This window comes from Mytilus edulis, chromosome 2, assembly GCF_963676685.1.
Source record: "Mytilus edulis chromosome 2, xbMytEdul2.2, whole genome shotgun sequence".
NCBI classification, from domain to species: domain Eukaryota; kingdom Metazoa; phylum Mollusca; class Bivalvia; order Mytilida; family Mytilidae; genus Mytilus; species Mytilus edulis.
In genome coordinates, this window is record NC_092345.1 from 88,613,796 (window position 1) to 88,633,455 (window position 19,660).

The 19,660-nt window shown below is 31.3% G+C and overlaps 1 protein-coding gene across 1 annotated transcript in view; it reads left to right on the forward strand.

The window, feature by feature from the left end:
- Positions 1–1,037: 1,037 nt before the first annotated feature.
- Positions 1,038–19,660, forward strand: part of LOC139511069 (apolipoprotein(a)-like) — a 36,025-nt gene continuing 17,402 nt past the window's right edge. The window contains exons 1-15 of the mRNA XM_071297640.1: positions 1,038–1,145; positions 1,897–1,998; positions 2,979–3,028; positions 3,935–4,126; positions 4,754–4,945; positions 5,149–5,340; positions 6,507–6,698; positions 7,038–7,282; positions 8,142–8,452; positions 8,839–9,140; positions 9,471–9,670; positions 9,963–10,155; positions 10,530–10,769; positions 12,018–12,254; positions 14,518–14,751. Coding sequence (XP_071153741.1) covers positions 1,081–1,145; positions 1,897–1,998; positions 2,979–3,028; positions 3,935–4,126; positions 4,754–4,945; positions 5,149–5,340; positions 6,507–6,698; positions 7,038–7,282; positions 8,142–8,452; positions 8,839–9,140; positions 9,471–9,670; positions 9,963–10,155; positions 10,530–10,769; positions 12,018–12,254; positions 14,518–14,751 — 2,947 coding nt within the window. The 5' untranslated portion in view covers positions 1,038–1,080. The remainder of the gene's footprint in view (positions 1,146–1,896; positions 1,999–2,978; positions 3,029–3,934; positions 4,127–4,753; positions 4,946–5,148; positions 5,341–6,506; positions 6,699–7,037; positions 7,283–8,141; positions 8,453–8,838; positions 9,141–9,470; positions 9,671–9,962; positions 10,156–10,529; positions 10,770–12,017; positions 12,255–14,517; positions 14,752–19,660) is intronic.

Here is a 19,660-nt window from a genome sequence, read left to right on the forward strand (position 1 = left end):
GGAGTAACGTATTACTTTTTGCAGATATAATTGCGTTTTGCTTACAAAATATGAACCTAGTATATTATATGAGTTTCCTTATCAGACAGTGAACTGACAACATATTTTATTTAGCAGTTAATCTTCAAACCACCCCCCCCAAAAAAAAAAATGAACTATATGGTCGAAATCCTTTGTTTCGAAACCGCCTATTAGGAAGCTATATACAATTTTACAGTCTCGGGACAAAAATATGCTCAGAAAACAGTCAACGCACAAATTGAGATACAAATATCAATTATCCATTTTATAATTACAATTCTCTTTTTTGTGCAATATTTAAAACAGAGGCAATATAAAAGTAACTGCAAACTCTAAGACGGTATATGCATATCGATAGGCAGCTATGGTGTTGTTAGTTTATTTTCGATCTATGAGTTTGACTATCTCTCAGGTATCTTCCGCCCCTCTTTTTTAGTTCCTATAAATTAAATAAAAAAATGCTAATAGATATCATTTCATAAAATTGAGGACAGACTTTCTCAGCCGAATCATCAATACACCAATGTTGTAAAATGTATTCGAATTTTGTATGAGCATTATGATTCTTGAAAGGACGTTTAATAAATGCTTCATCTTTTTTTGATACATTTTCTTGTCCTCTTGAACGCAAATGATTACTCTACGTTGATATATGTCTGATCGTAGTATAGATGAGCTCGAATTATTACCACAAATGGTTCCTTTCTCTGTTGAAATATAAGAACACTGATTGATGATTATATAGATCAGCTCAAATTATTTTAACATATGGTAAACTAATCATTACAAAATATATAAAAATGTGATATATTCAATATGAAATGAAAAATGGAATATGTATACAAAAAGCAATCGAATGTAAAGTTTCATATGAAGTTATACAATATATATAAATGAGGATGACTCGTATTTTTTTCAGTTTAATTTGACCTGTGTTTGACAGAATGATTAAGTTTTGTAAATTTTTCCGATACCAGATGTGACATGGAAGGGTCATTTTCATGTATAAATACTTGACCGTTATGATTTTGCAATTTAAGTCTCTTGATTAACAGCAAAATGGGACAGGTAACGGTTGTTCTTGTAGCATCGTTAATAGCTGTTTATGTAAAGTCTACTGAGGGGTAAGTCTATCTCTGCACGCACACATACTCATAGGTTATACACCTTATCGACTCTGAAATTTTTAATAGTATAATTTCTTTAGTCAAATGAGAATTTAAATTTTTGTTGACAGTAACAACAACATTTATAAAATAGAAATTCGCAAATCACAATAAATACATACGTTTTATAGTTTTTACATTTTATAAGTATCTTTTGTTTGTCCTGTTGTATGCTCGATAGACAATAACAATCAAAACCAAGGAGTAACGTATGTGGCAATTACACATATGATGTAAATTCTTGCATTACAGTTTACTTTTGGACGTAGGTAAAACGTGTAGGTGATATATATAGTATTGGCTAAGCTTTTCATTATTCATTTGATATTACAGAACCGTATTTAACATTACTATTATTATTTGAGCTACTTTTTTATTAATATTTAGAAGTTTGGTTATTACTAAACTTGTTTGCATTTTGTAGTTACACACTCTATTTTGCTTTGTTTTACAGTAAACATCAAATTTTACTTAACAAGTAGGATACCTCACATGATTATTCTATTCAAACATGCAATAAGTATTTTATTTATAACCTGCAATTGTTTTGCAACTGCATTTCTTCGTTTCAGAGTTTCCACGAAAATATGCTTTACAATTTAGTGAAATGTCGTTATCTGCTTATATGGTCTTTGTTTTCGAGTATTCATTAAGGATTTATATACGACAGATATGTTTTTGTGAATCTAAATTTATGTTTTTGTTTTAGGGTATGCACCGGGTATTATTATACTACTTGTAGCAAATATGTTTATACTAAGGATAAATATACAACTGCGTGTGGATGGTGGGGTAGATGTACAAGATACAAGTAAGAATTTATAGCTTTTAAATCCGTTTTGTAATTCAAATGTCCTGCGTTGTGTAATTGAAATAAATTTAAGAAACCCAACGACATGGCAATCGTAGTCAATTAAGATTGGAGTGGAATGAACCTGCCACGTGATAGATTTGATCTCACAACCTCCGTGTTGAATTATTTCGACTACTCGGCCATCGAGATCCTCGGAAATTAATTTACTTATGAACCACATTTAATAACTATCATTCTAACATTCTCTAGGATGAATTATCTTGCTTTATAAATTTAGAACAAATTGATTTTAGCGATCTTGATAAATCAGGTCTTCATGTTCTTGATATCAAGTGTTAAAAGCTTGAAAATTGTAGTCGATTCGTAAACGATAATCAGATACAAGTTCATTTTAGTTTGCGAATTAACTACTTCTCATATACTATCTTAAAGAAAGGATATGGATACTTATACATGACGCAAAATCAGTACAACAAAAAGATATTACCTGTCTTGGAAATCGAGATATGTTCTAACGTCCGGAAATGTTTTGTTTTAATGTTAAATACTCAAACGTTGAAGATTATCTTTCTTGATCAACTAAAAACGTCAACAAGACATCAAAGCAATATAAAATGGAGAATAAATTAAAAGATGACAAAACACAAGACAGCAATACAGGTTGTTGGCATTCATGAATAGGCATCAAATAAGTGCTATATATGTGTCTCATTTCCCCGTAGACAAGTGCTACAAATTATCAAATATTGCATGTCGGCAAACGGGTAAAAGTTGTATCATAGACAGACTGAAGCCTAAGTAATATAAAAAATGCCTGCAAATTCGAATATTAAATGCAGAATTCATTAAAGAGTTGAAAATCTCGTAATTTAAAAGTTAAACAGTGAATAAGAATTTACTTTGAACAGAAGCTTAGATGTGACACACATGTAAAATATGAAATGGCCAGATGAAACTTTATTTTCTTTATTGATCAGACAATCGGCGAAAACAGAGTATTACCGATGTCAAAAGAAATGTCCAACAGGTATGTTTAAAAGTTAAAACAAATTGAAACCCTGAAGTTATTAATTTACCAACAATTCATATAAGGTTTTATATTGATAAATTGAAGTTATACAATATGCACTGATTGACATGATCATGGTATTATAGCTGAATCACGCGTTATGTCAACTTCAACAATTATGAAAAAATATCAATTGTATTCATCTTATCATATAACTTATTAGCCACATTGATAATACTTCTGAAATTCAAACTCTAGAATCGAAATCAATGCTACGGCTAAAAACGAAAGACGACTGAAAGACAAACAATAGTACGCAAAACACAGAAGACTGAGCAACATGAACCCGACTTAAAAACGAGGTAATCTCAGGTGCTCCGGAAGGGTAAGCAGATCCAGCTTCTCTTGTAGTGCCTGTCGTGTTGCTCATGTAACCAACCCGGTGATAAATCAAAATCGGTATAGTCACCTTCAAGAAAAAAAATGTTTGGAACACATCTTGTGTCATCTGTGAAACAGATACTCCATAAACGGTCAACTGACACGTGATGGCGCCCTGTCGCCCGTTAAATATTCGAGGGGAGGATTTCACATTCAACGTTGGCAGCTCTTCGATCAATATCTTCCTTGTAAGCAGGAATCTTTGTATCCAGGAAATCATGAAACGGAATACAAGCTCTCATTCTGGAATATCGTATCAAATGAGTGATAAATACTCCATATGCAGGTGCTGAAAAAAAAATGGTGGGTTGAACCTGGTTTAGTGGCTAGCCAAACATCGCGCTCCAATATGGTTTCCAAATTTTAAATTGTTTTTAATGATAGGACATTATATGTGTAACACAACGTGAAGATAAAGAATTTTAGCTTCTTTTCATTCTTCCTAAGATGCTTCTGTATGGCATGTCTTTATTTTATTTCCAGTTCATGGTGGATGGAGTTCCTATGGTAACTGGGAAAGATGGGGTAGTTGTTCAAAGACCTGTGGAAGTGGTTCACAGTCTACACGGAGACTGAGGTACTGTAATAATCCTTCACCGAAAAATGGCGGAAATGGTTGTTCTGGATCTAACAGTAAAACCAAAAGCAGGTCATGCAATACAAACAAATGTCCCAGTGAGTATTTTCAATAATAAGGGTAAAATAATTCATCTATAACCCGCACACACATGAATACATAAAACTTGCAATCAACGTTGTAATTTTTAAAATTATATAAATACAAAACGTCTAGATATTAGTCAACGTATTTCGTACGCACTCTTTTGATCCTACGCAGACTCTTGTAAATTAAAGTGCGTGAACTGTAAAATATTTAAAATTTTAGAATTAAAGTGTGATTCGATTTTATCCGAATACATTGATAAGATTCATTTTACATAAAACTGATGAAGGAAAACGATTTGATATCGGATTGATATCAGTTTCTCATATAGGAGTTCAATTTGACGTCATGATAAAGTATGAATAAATAAAACAGTCAATTGAAAAAGTAAAATAACAAAAATACCGAACTCGGACGAAAATTCAGAACGAAAGTCCTTAATCAAATTGCAAAATCAAAACTTTAAAGCGCAAATACATCAAACGAATAGATTTCAACTGTCATTACCTGACGTGGCACGGACATTGGCTTATGTACAAAAGCATTATCTTATGCTGAAGTTCATGTAATAAAATATGTTTTTTTTTTACTTTTTGCCTTAAAAACTAGGGAACCAATAAAAATGGTTATTTTTTCAGTAAATGGGCAATGGACAAAATGGAATTCTTGGTCGAATTATGGTCCGTGTTCTGCAAGCTGTGGTTCGGGAAAACAATCTAGGACAAAAACAAGAACTTGCAGTAAACCTTATCCGAATTATGGTGGCAAGACGTGTCCGGGAGAGTCCTCGATGACTTCATCACAGACATGCAATACAAGTCCCTGTCCAGGTCGGTCATTTTACTTTTAAATATTTCATAGCACTTATTTTTTTTCCAACTGCATTTCATTGAGTTATACATATGAATTGAAAATATAACAAATATGGTATAATTCAAAGTTTAGTTAATGAATTGAGAGAATTTTTATAAAAGTGAAATGCTGATTTTGCGAAAGTATATTTTAAACAATAAACCATCCTTTTATCGTGTAGTTGATGGAAGATGGGGAGCTTTCTCAAAATGGAGTGAATGGGGAAGTTGTTCTGTTACCTGTGGGCAAGGTGTAAAAACGAGATCTCATTCAAGATCATGTGATAACCCTGAACCAAAATACGGTGGAACGTCATGTACAGGACAATCAGTCACATTTGACTCACTACAATGCACGGAAATACAGTGTCCAGGTATACTATTTTTGAAAAATATTAAGTTAAATACAAAACAATTCGAGCATTTATTTAAATGATAGTATTCAATTGTTAAACCTATAATTGTTTTTTTTTTGTCAGGAATATTTGGTTGTATGTTTCTGGTAATTTTGTTTCCGAGACAAAATTATTGAAGACGCTAATTTAACTTCGATTAATGTTGATATGCATGTCCCAAGTCTGAAAATTCGTCCTTGGTAATTATTAGTTAGAAGTTATGTTTTTATGGACCATTTATGGGCATTATGTTTTCTTGTCTGTGCGTCGGTTCGTCCGTTCATCCGTTTGTCTCGCTTCATGTAAAAGTTTTTGGTCGAGGTAGTTTTTATACGCCCGTCAAAGTTTTGACGGGACGTATTCTTGTTTACAAATGTCCGGTTTCCGTCCGTCTGGTCGACGTAAACATGTCGCACTTTAACTTGAGAACGACTGTATCTCAGAAACGATTTATGATTATTGCTTAAAACTTTACACACTTCTTAGTTAGATTTATCTATAGATCTGTATAATTTTTGGTGATGATTCAAAATTTTATTTTTGAGTTATTGAGTATTTTGTAAAGAAAGGGGATTGGGTTTTTACATGTCGCGCCATATCTCAAAAACGATTCATGAGTATTGCTTAAAACCTTACACACTTATAAGTTATATTAATCTTAAGATCTGTATACTTTTTGGTTTTGATTCAAAATTTTATCTTAGAAATATTGATCGAGATTTTTGTAAAAAAACAGGGGGGCTTTCACATGTCACACTGTATATCAGAAACAATTTATGATTATTGGTTATAACATCACACACTTCTTAGTTATATTTATCTTTTTGGTGATGATTCAAAATTTTATTTAAGAAATATTGAGTTTTTTTGTTAAAAAAGGTGTTTTTTTCACATGTCACCCTGAAAAAAATGGTCACCAAAACTTCTCATATAGTCTGCCCCTATTGTATATATCATTTTCTCAGTAAAAATCTATTTCCCATAATCCTTCGCCATAATCGATAGAATAGCAAACCTAACTTTAGGATTGAATATTAATTTGTTCCTGTTGGAAATACATGTCATATTTGCATTTGGACGTTAGGCAAACACTATTCAACCAATCAATTATATTTGAGGTTAAAACTTTATCTTGTCTGTATTAGTTGATGGTGGTTGGACAGATTTCTTGTCATGGTCGACATGGACAACGTGTTCAGAAACATGTGGTTTTGGTGAACAGAAAAGTTCCCGTACGAGATTATGCAAAAATCCTGAAGTTGGGTTTGGTGGAAAACCATGTCCTGGTGAAAGCACAGAAGAAAGAACGCAGCAGTGCAACATACAGGATTGTCCTGGTACAGTTTTTGGATTATATTTACGTTTTAATTCCACTTTGTGGAAATGAACACTTTTTTCAATTTGTAGTAATCTAAAATTCTTAAAATACAATTTTTCCATTAAAGATCTACCGTTTATTGTAATGATTATATAAATGTTCAAACTTGAAGTTGTAATATTGGTAATAAACTAATCTCACTAACACGTCGAAAAGCTATTTGACAAACAGAAATCGTATTTTATTCAGCAGACCTCTTGTTATCTTATTCATTTTGAAACAGATATAATAATCATACATTTCTATTCAAACAAGAGAGCGCCTGTTCATAATTGTCATCGCATTTATTCTATTAAAGGTTACTGTGAATGTAGCACAGTTGGTGACACACATTATAGAACGTTTGATGGACAATGGATAGACTTTATGGGATCCTGTCATTATCTGCTGGCCAAAACAGCTCCGGACGACATTGATTGTCAATTCTCTGTCGTCGTCATCAATAAGGCGGCTAGTCAAACCTCGGAGCTTCCTTATACACGTATCATAGAATTTGTAATAAAAGATTACAAGATTCGTCTTTTTCCAGACAAAGTAGTTTTGGTATATTAATAAATTTATTCTGTTTTCTGCGTTTTAAGTTTTACTACAAAGATCTTTGGTTAGTTTTTTTCTGTTTGGATGATCTTAAAGTATATCTTGTCTTCCCCCATATTGGATTGCATAGTAGTAGAAAATCATCGATCAAGATCTTTAATGACATTTGCAATTTTCTTGAAAGCATAAAATTCTTTTGTAAGACTTTTTATCCTATTATATTTTCACGTTTTTTCGTTTTACAAAAATCAGAATACTTTTTCACAAGAACGCAAAGTATTTAGAGTCATCGGTGTAATACGTTTATATTATTTAACAGTGAAAAAGATGTCAAATATTTATTCTAATTTATGATGATATCTACGGGTTCTCAAGAAAACACAAATGTTAGAAAATTTGTTGCAATGAAGTGTTTCTTTTCGGTGACTTATTTTGTATAACGGATAAATGAGAACTATTATAAAAACGACATTTCAAATCATCATTGTGCTATATTTAGTTTCGATGTTCCTACCGAAAAATTTGATGAATAATTGTTTCCTTCACATGCTCATGGATAATAATTAAGCGATATTGTTTTTGTCAAAAAACTTGAATTTCATCACTTCGTCATTCTTACAACCGAAAAGAATAACAAGTAATTAGAATATGTTCTTTAACCTATGTTCTTTCTTTATGAAACTATAGAAAGAAGTAGTATACACAACCTATGTTGTCAATTAAGATATGATCAGATATATAATAAAATTGTGAAAAAATGGCAAAATGAATAAAATAGAATTAACAAATTTTAGTCTGGATTTCCATTTTCAAAATCTGATATTTAACAATTGGCTGTTACACATAATGTGTGTGCTTCTTTCAGGTTGATGGTACCAAGATCAGTTTACCATACAATACGAAAGACAATTCAGTTAGTATATTTGTAAGTGGACGATATGTACGGGTACAAACCAACTGTGACGTTATTTTAGAATGGGATGGGTCAAAGAATTTTGAACTTGCAGCACTTGACACCTTTGCAAAACGTATGACAGGTATATGTGGAAATTGTGATGGAATCAGAAATGAATTTAGTGCCACAAATGACAGTAAACCAACAGACGAATTTTTAAAAATTGGAGAGAAAGTTGAAACATTTGCACTCGCAGAAGAAGCAAAAGCAGCTGGTGACACGTATGTTCTTTTGAATTCGTATGCTGCTTATGTTCAAATCGTATTCATGATTTGAAACAAATTTTCAGTTTTCCCTGTTTTGAGAAAATTGGTGAAAATGGTGGAAAATGCGTTAACATAATACTATGCCCCTTTCAATATCCATTGAGCTGTTTTGTAGCTATTTCGGTTAGATGCGATTTTAAAATTCAAAAACTAATCGCTTCTTAATGAAAATACTAATCAAATAAAATTCAAATACTAATCGCTTCCTAATGAAAATTTTAAATAATTTTAAATCAAAACGTTTTTAAATTGAAAAAAAACCAACAATCGCAATTTTTAAATAAATAAAATTGTCTTATTTTACTAATACAGCGTAACAGAATTTGTAAACATTATTATAGATGTGGAGTTTTGTCTGAAATACCGGAAACCACCGGTGCCATGAATGAAATTGCAAAAGCTCCAGAATATTGTGGACATCTGATTTTGAAAGAAAATGGTACCAGTCCTTTTCAAGAATGTCTTGAAAGTTCCAATATACAAGCAGATAAACATTACAACATGTGTGTTTCTGATGTATCATTATATTACAACACAAATAATAATGATCTAGGGAAAGCAGTTTGTGACAACTTGGAATCGTTTGCCCTTCGTTGTGCAGAGGAATCTTTTGCAGTAAACTGGAGAACTGATTCATTTTGTCGTAAGTTGAACAAACTTGAAAATGAAAATAACACTTAATGAATTTCGGGCGTAACAGAGAAGGGATGCATACAAACTTAGAATTGATAATGATTTGAAAAAAAACCCGTATTCATGAAATATTTCAAAATGTAAATTTTCTGATGTTAAAATACTACAAATTTACACAATCATAACATAAACAGGTGTATCAATATATTGTGTAGCAATGATTAAAAACTAGTTGAGTCAATAGTTATTCAGAATTCAGTTTTTATATCTTCCTCCCTTAATTTTATTTTCCATATAGGAAAAGTCAATGTATTAGTTATGTAAGCATTTATTTCAATAGCTTTATCCTGTGGTATCAATGAAGTCTACTCAGATCATGTGAGTGGCTGCCAAGCAAACTGTGTCAACAGGGACAGCGATAAAACATGTGAATTACCGTTCACTGAAGGTTGTGCTTGTGAAGAAGGATATATACTTAGTGGAAAAGAATGTGTTAAGTCTGAGGATTGTGGATGCAGTAGTGATGTTGGGTATATTGGTGTAAGATTTTAAAAACGTTATATGATAGCAATGAGATTTTAATAGATATAAAGATATGTGTTATAAGTGCCAATGAGGCAACTGTAAGTCAAATTTTGTAAAAGAAAAACCATTATAAGTCAAAGGACAAATTTAAAGAACAGCCATAATATTGTCTACCTCACACAGGACGATTAAATGTTATGTTGGCAAAATTTGCCTATTAAGAATTCATTTATATATTACTGCAATTAATCAAAATTTGAATCAATCGCATCTGGGTTTGCGTAATTGGCTTTTGATTTTCTTGTAGCTTGGCGATGAAGTTTTATCACCTGACTGTACAAAAAATTACAAATGCATCCGTATCAACGAAACTGGAACTCTTATTGAAGAAGCAGCTACTAAATGTCACGAGAATGCAGTATGTCAGCCGAATGCTGAAGGAGATCTTTTATGTAGATGTAAACTTGAGTATGAAGGAGATGGCGTAGTTGAATGCAAACGTAAGCTTTCATGTTATAAATGACACAGCGCAACAAAAGATCGATCTTTAAATATATAGTTTATACAAAATAAATAGTTGTAAAGAAGTTCGTGTGCTAACAATCCAGTAAAGGTAATACACATTTTTTTGGAATTTTGTGAGATATATTTAATTGAAAAGAAGAGAATGATAGAATTTGGAATTACAATTGAAAGAGATAGTTTTCAAAGAATATATTCAAATGAAGACAACAGTATGTCGAAAATGAAGAGTTAAAAAAAAACCGTATGTCATAACCATTCCCTGTTTTATTATTGTCAAATATTTATTTGTATTATTGAGACTATGAGATGTTCAAATTCCAGTAGATTTCACTAAACAATTATTTCACAGCTAAAGAAAAAGACTGTACCTCGACAAAAAGTGGTACTAGTTACAAAGGCAAAACCAGTATTACAGAGTCCGGCATTTCCTGTCAAGCATGGGCAGAAAAAAGTCCCCACAAACACAAATTTGAAGTTAAACTAAGTGACCAATCAAATTACTGTAGAAATCCGGACGGTTCTGACAGACCTTGGTGTTACACGATAAAGAAGGAAAAGAGATGGGAATATTGTGACATCCCAAAGTGTGGTATGTACACATTGGGTGCTTGCTTTACTTATATCAATCTTTCATCTTATGTTAATTGGAAATACAAATAACACCTTTCGGAGTATTCACAAATTCAATACTTAGAAGTAAGTCTAAAAAAAAAAACACCTGTTAAATGTTAAACAAAAGACATTTTCACTTTGACCCACTATTATCAGTTGCACAATGTGTTAGTACCGTATTTCGATGTGTACGGGGTGAGTATTAATTAAATTTCGGACAAATGCGAAGTTCCTTCTGGTTTACTAGCACACTATGTCATAAATGTATCTTACCAACTATCTTTATATGAGGAAATGTGGCGTAGTTGCAACAAAATCATAAATATTTTTTAGTTGTTGATAAAGTGATCAATATGAGTCAATAAAGCCCTACATGTTTTTGATGAACTATTACAGTGATCAAGCCAATTTGAAGAACCTACTTGCAGTGGTGTATACATAACAATTGCGAACAGTAACAAATTATTGTCTTAGAACCGCTAGAAAATATGTGTACTCAAAAGTGTGTTCACATTCGATTTTATTTTGCAGGGAACCGTTTGATCTGATCTAGTTTTTTTTTAAACTTTGTTTATCTTCTTTTATTCGAGCTTGTGGCTATGATTTGTATGTTTTTTTTCGGCGTAAGATATTTTATTTATACCTATGTACTATTTGTTCAAATGTCAGCTATTATATCATGTAAATAAAAATAGTTTGCTTTAATTTGTTCCTTATAAAGCACAGATCTAGGGCAAAATATCATCATATATCATTTAAAGTACCCAGTAAATGATTTTCCGAGTAAAAGCTTTCAATTACATAGTTCTCATTAAACGATTACCTTGTAGTGACGCCATAGATATATGACCTCATCATCACTAAATTATAATCCTGGTATCTTTGTTAACTGTTCCTACTGATATGGATCCGGCTGTATTGTAATATCATCACAAAAAATCATGACCTTTCTTGACACTTAATATAAAAAAGAAGATGTCAATGAGACAACTTATTTCAAGAGACCAAATTAACAACTACCGGACACTGTACGGCCTTCAACAATGAAAAAAGACCATTAACTTGATAACAAGAATCAGTCTTATTTTTGTTTTAGGTTTTATATAAAAGTTTAAGAGAGTGTTCTATCTGATAGTTTATATCTGTAGTTATTGGTGACCCTCATCGTCATAAAGACATTAGTACTGATATATCATTCTTTTTAAACACACTTCATATGCTACAGACATTAAAGAATGCAAACCTGACAAGAAAGGGTCAGATTATGAAGGTCACAAGTCAATCACAACTTCTGGAATAGAATGCCAGACTTGGGCAGCAACTGAACCTCATAAACACAGCTTTTCGAAGAAACTGGCTAAGCATAAAAATTACTGCCGTAACCCTGATGGATCTAAAGAGCCATGGTGTTATACATCTGATCCGAATAAACGTTGGGAATATTGTGACATTCCACTTTGTGGTAGGTGTATACATATTACAAATGTAGATCTTATGTCGTCTTCCAACCATTGTTTAACTATTGAACTGTCTATGCTATTTACTTGGAAGCTTGGTAGAATTAAAAACCTGCTAATAATGTTTCAAATAAGTTTTACGAAAATAATTTGGTTAATTACCTTCGGAAGAACTTAATAAATTGCATGCTTATATTGGTGCCTATGTATCTGTTCACAGTTTTGATTTTTCTACCCTATACACCACTTTGCTTCCTAATCCTATGATTTCTCATATCTAATTAGATCAGAATATGAATAAATATGTGAAAACACTTTTAGGAATTTTTTGCATTAAAAACAAACAAAAGACTTATGTAAATAACATTCGTTGTTGAGGTTTCTTATATCACCAGTTAACCAACCTGTTACTGTATTGTTGAGAATCCCAACTAAATCAGATTGAAAAAAACCATTTGATATAAAAATAAAATACACTTTTAGATATTTGAATGATATTTTTTGCTGTCAATAATAACGAATTAAATATACACTGAACAGATTTATCATGCTGAACTTACTTCGAATAAAGCTAATACTTTAATTGAACAGTGTCCTTTCCTGGATCTTCATATTTATATCTCTAACGAGCAGTTTTACTACTAAAACTGACCATAAAAGAGATGATTGTTTTATTACTTTTTTTTAATTATCTCTTTTTAGATGGTGACGTTTTCTTAGCACCATCGTATGGTGTTTATATATCCATACTTGTTAGATTCGATCGTGTATGTAACAACGTGTTTGATTATCACCTAAGAAATCTCGAAATAGCTGGAAAAAAATACTTGGGTTTATCACAAACTTTTCAAAACGTTTAATAATTTTATCATCGATACAGTGACACTACTTGTAGATATAAATCATCGAAGATACATCTGATACGTACCTGCATTTCATATTCAATATGTGTGGTAATATTCAAACATATACGCGTAAACAAACCTTGGAACATATTTTCACAAGGTATACAGTAACGATACTTATGTCAACTAATTAAAAGAAATAAGATTTGATTCACTCATAGGATCTTTGCATCGGAACTAAAATAATTTTATACTAAAACTAGGTGTTGGTATGTAATAGGTTTTTTTCGTCTCATATAATTTATGATAGCATGACAAAAAAAAAATAATGGGAGGGGTTGTGGTTTAATCTTCATATGATGAAGATAATTATTTCAATCAGTTTCTTTGAAATCTGGAGTTAGTTAGTAACTGCTAGTAGTCCTTACTTTATTTATGTTGACGTATTCAACTTATTTTTTTCTGCTACCTACTTTTACATCGAACTTTGACTTCTTTCAAACTGAAATGCAGTGTACAATTTTCCATGTGCTTGTTTTTTCCACATTGGCCAGAGTAATGGGGGAGAGTTGAAATCTCACAAAAAAACTTAACCCCGCCGCATTTTAGCCGCTTTCAAAAGTGACGAACTAGGATAAGTCATAGTAAAAAGGCCAGCTGATGCCCGTCTCCAATGTTGGGATTTTCTCGCTGCCCTAAAAAACCATTGCTGGCCTTGTGGACTGTTATCTGCTCTTATGTAAGATTTTTGTAAATAACAACGAAGAAGCCTTTCTGGTTCGATCAGTGTACAATTATGTATCTCAATTTGTTATCTATCAACATTTTTAAACATTTTTGTTGTGTCAGAAAGATAAAAATGAATCAAATTGTACTAAGCTTTTCTCGACCATTCTTAAAAGTTAACTATTTTCTAAATGTCATTATATTAACATTTGTTTACCATTCTTGTTCAAAGATCTGTCAGATTGAGTATTAACTCCGTGGACGTTGTTCAAAATTAGTCAAGTACAGTAAACGCAGTACAAATTGAACTTTATACCTTTCAGTAAAATTCAAATTTATTTTTATATAAAAAACCCAAAAAGATTGGTATGAAAATGTAAGTAGAATTTAGATGTGGGTAACAAACATATAATCAGACATTTGGGGAATGGTTCAGATAGAGAAAATACGGTAAAAATCTAAAAATATCGTTTTAGGCTCTTTCTACATTTCTGTAAATATTTCACCAAAAAATATTTATATACGTTACCATGCTCATATTTAACTTCAAAAGCAAACGTTGAAAATCTTTGAAACATCTGAATTGTGCTTTTTATGTACCATTTCATTAATATGAATGTGGCTAAACATATTAACATACGCACAGTTTCACAAAGGTTTGATATTGTTTTCAAAATATGTTATGTTACAATTTTAGAGGTAAAGCAATGTAAAGAAGATGTGAAAGGATCTGATTACAATGGCCATCAGAATACGACTTCGTCTGGGAAAATATGTCAAGCTTGGGGATCTCAGGAACCTCATCGTCATGGTATCAGTAGATTAGCTGCAGAAATAAACTACTGTCGTAATCCGGATGGCTCAAGCAAGCCATGGTGTTACACACTGGAGAAGGAAACACGTTGGGAGTATTGTGATATTCAACTATGCTGTAAGTATCTTCTTTACAATTAACGAATTAAAAGAAATTCAATTGTAAATTATTAAATAACAGCTACATTTAGCTATTGTCTTGATAGAGTGTTTTTAGAAACAGTTTAAGTAATTTGGATTCTGTAATCCGAAACCTATTTTGATGTATTTCATAATGTATCCTAACAAATTCTTAACACTCCATTTACTAAAAGCAGTAAAAAGGGGTATTTTCGTTGTTGTTGTAAATTATCTGCTACTATGGTCATATGTTATAGTATATAATTTGTTAGTAAAAAATAAACAAGATCTATAATACATATCTACCTTTTTGAATAATTATTTGAATTTGTACAAACAATTGCATTTCGGACAAATGCGAAGCTCCTTCTGGTTCACTAGCACACTATGTCATAAATGTATCTTACCAACTAAATTTATATGAGGAAATGTGGCGTAGTTGCAACAAATTTTGTTTTTAGTTGTTGATAAAGTGATCACTATGAGTCAATATTTTTATTTGTATAAATATGATTGATTAATTAAAAAAAATATCTTTTAAGACGAAACTACTTCTTTTCAGGAATAGAGAATATCTACGATCATCCAGAGAGGAAAATAGTAAACTGTCTTATTAAAACCATTAAACGAATTTGCAATTATATAGCTTTTGTTTTGGAACTTATGTTCAATCCTACCAGCGTTAAACACGTAGCTCATTCCTTTGCAATGGGTATCCCTTATGATAGGCTATTGTATGCTCCTACTGACAATAACCAGGCTCTCATATTGACAATATTAATACTGTTTTTTTTCTGTATTTTTAATTATCTTCCGTCGATCCTGGCAATCATCCTCCTTTTCATCATTTTATCACCATGGACAGCAATCTTCTAAAATTATGACGACATATGTTGTGTCATCAGAACTGTTTTTCGAACATCAAAGGAAGAAGGTATTTTTCAGACTTCTGACATAAAACAGAACCTCAGCATGATGAATAGCAACATAATCTTGTTGACAAACTGCAGAAAACTATAATAGCTTTAACGGTACCTATATTAGTGACCAAGAAACGCTTGTCGACAGTGGATCTCGAGGCCTAAATATTTGCTAATTACAAACGTTTAACCGAAAAGACAAATATAAGGATAATCAAAATAAATAACCATCTCTATGGAAGAAGGAGAGACAACTAAAATCTCAAAACTTAAAACGTTGAGAATTATATAAAATAAAATACAAGCAGATAAATTGGACACTGATAAACAACTGATGACGGAATGTGAATTGACCATTGTTGAAACTACTTTAAGGGTGTTGTCAATCAGATGTGAATACTCAAACTTACCAAATATATGTTATAGTACATTCAATCATTTAAAGTTAATTATTTCATTTTATATCGGCAAAAGTAAAGAAAAAATATCTGTACACAACAAACCAGATCAGTAACAGATGTGCATTTCGTCAATTATGGGGACTTTAGAAATGCTCTAATTCAAAATATTTGAAATTTAAAAAAACATCTTACGGCGTTTTTTGCTTTGGTAAACAAACCCTGTTCTAATTCAAACAAAATATATGTGACACGTTTGTTACAGTATAACTCAGATTGCAGTGTGTATGAAGCCAGAGAAGGACGGAGTTGTGGGTGTTGCTGACGAGGAAACGTTCTATTAGCAGCATCCTAGCTGCCCTTCAGTGAAACTGATAATATTGTGTCATAATTCGAAATGAATCATGAATCGCACATCAAAAGCAGCATAGTGTAATTTAACTCAATATCATCAAACGGAATAATAAAGATTTTACATTTGTACAACATAAAACATTATGTTAAAAAGTATATTTTTTTCCAATAATATTTTTTAACTGCTTTACACATTCTGTCTGTGAAATATTTTTAATATCTACCTCTTTTTGTATCGATTTCTCCTATGGATAACTGTTGGCACGAGCGATATGAACCCGTCTACAACTCTTACTTGTATCATGATCATTTTATAACAATACATTTGATACCTTATTTACTCTTTCATTTAGAAAATCACAATTTTTCGTCTTTTTATTTATAATTCTACCCAAGAAATTAAGACAGATACGGTAAAAACGGTATTTCATAATTCGCACTTCTAGAACACTGCTTTAACGCATGATATTTAGAATCTGATTAAAAATGAATAATATAATAAATTCTTCTTTGATTAAACCCTTTAGAAGTAATCAATCCGAAACAACAATGTAAATGGTTTACTAGTAAGAAAACGTGTAAAGTAAATGATTTTTGTCTAAAATTAGTAGACAACTTAGATTTACTTCATAAAGCAATATTTTGTTTAATCAAAACTCCGATTTACACTATAAAAGACTTGAAAATTCTAATAATATGTTAAAAGTAAAAATATGTAATTTATTACAAAAAGTAAAAAACTGCTGAAAATGACAAAAGTCAGGAAAATAAGAAAAAACATCACTGTAACTTTTAAAGAAGATCAGCACTACAAGAGATCATCCTTTTTCTGTTAATCTTATGAGCGTGTTTGGTTTTTGTGTCTATACATTAAAATTAAAGTACCTTTTTCAAGGAAATATCTTATAATATTTAGCATAAGATAAATCAATCATTCGCTTTGACTAATATAAAACAGCCTCGAAAAGGAAATATTAAATATCATAAAAATTCATTCAGCCAATTTATTTTTTTATACACATGTTTTATTCATTATTTCCTTCAAATCATTACGCACATTTTTTATATCTAAGATCAAAAATGTTTATGCCTTTTTCAATTAGTTCAAACTGTTATTAAAACTTAAGTTATCATTGACAAACATATGCAAGGAGTTAATATACAAATGATTGTTACAGATAACTTTTTTTGTTTTTTGTTTTTTTGTTTTTTAAGTTTTCTAATTTAATTCAAAATGTAGTAATTGTATGAACGTTACAGTAAGACTATAACTTTAATCTGAAAATAACACTTAATAAAATAAGTGCGTTTTCAGGGAAACGTATCATTTGATTAAATTTCGAGGAGTTATGAATAATTAAGAAGCTTTATTATGGACAAAATTTGAAATTAATATCTATATAAGAAAATGCATATACCCCGTCAGGAATATGACAGTTGTAATCCATTCGTTTGATGTGTTTGAGCTTTTGATTTTGCCATTTGAGTTTTTCTCGGAGTTTAGTATTTTTGAGATTTTACTTTTGTCTAAGATATTTCGAATCGTAGTCTCTTATCTATTTATTTATCGACGGAGCATTTTAAAAACAACGTTAAACTGACAAATGTCAACAAAGCTGAAACTAAATTGTGTCAATGTTAGAATGAAGGGACATCATTTCTGTGTACATCGAACCTTTAAAACAACTATTGTAGCTTTAAGAAAACAAACATTTTACAAACAACTAAGGGAACTAGATCAAAACGTCAATTGTTGAGAAGTTATTCTTTTCGAACAGTACAATATTATGTAAAAATAGACGTAGATTACGTACATTGAAAATCTTCATAAACACACACCAGACACTGAAAAGTCTCCAGTGACTACATAAAACTAGGAGCTTTGGTCTCAGAGGTGTAGCTAATAATGTTTTTCGCATACTGTCAATGGGAGTTATACCCCTGAATAAACCTGAATACGTAGAAAACATAGAAAACGTTTGTCAAAGAACCATAATAATAATGAAAACAAGCAGAAAAAATACAAAAAGATGTTTCCCTTTGATAAAAAAAAAGAATTAAAAAAAAGACAACAATACTGATGTCTAAAGACCGAAGACAGCAAGTACATGTCGTTTGTGAGTTGTGCAATATAATCAAATGGACCAAGTCATCAAATTCAACTAATGTGTATGTTTTTAATATGATACCGTCACTAGCTTTACTTTCAGGTTAGCATTAAAATTGTAGTTTGAATGTTGCTACATTGATACGGAGAGTTTACAATTGGGAAGCTGAGATTATGACTTTTGTCGTAAAGTTTTGTTTTTAAGCGAGCGTCATTATCAATTTCTAGATGTAAGTGAAGGTATGAGGCAAAGTAAACTTATCATTTTTACCAAAACAAAAGTTTTATAGAGGAAAGTAAAGTGAAAGGATACTGCTAACTTCTTTTCTCCTTCCAAAGAAATTCCTGTATGAGGTCAGTCTAATAAGTATAAAGGAACAAGTCGACAAAAAGAGGGGCACAGTTGGTTTCCATTGAAATGCCGATAGTTTATTGAAAAATACGTAAAAAAGGTCCAAGTACCGGTCAGTGAAATAGAAATGTTTGAGGTAGCAACAGATCATTATTTTGTAAATCAGGAGGAAACCACTAGATAGTAGGTCTGGCTAATGTTAGAGTTCATGCAATTCCCTCAGTTATAATAGTGTTTGTTAATTTCAAATGTCTTCTCAATCGATTTATGAGAATTGAGGATCGATAAACTAGTGTTGTTTTAATTATACTTTCTTAGGACTGGACTTTGGCTTGATTTAGTTAATTTTGAGTATTTAACTGGAAAGATTACATCAACGCATTGATTGTTTGTTTCATATTTAGAATAAAAATGAAAAAAAGTCATCAGCAATTGGAAAAACATATTCGAAGAATTATATGATATGAATCATTTGAAGTGAACTATTTTCATTGCAGCAATTTATGAAATATTCAATACAATTTCAATATCGTATATGCATTTCAACAAAATACAAACGAGGGGCGTAATGAACACCAATATTTCAAACGCAGATGGTATTTTTGTTATCAACACCACAAAGTTAACAGCAGGTAGAGTCGTACCGTAAAAAGAGAATACACGTCAATACAAAACATTTGGGATTAACCATTTGATTAATAGATGATATAAATCTTTGTACAATATTTGGTCTTTTGTACGTCTTCGGTTTGGTCGTCACTGTTAAGACGAAACGT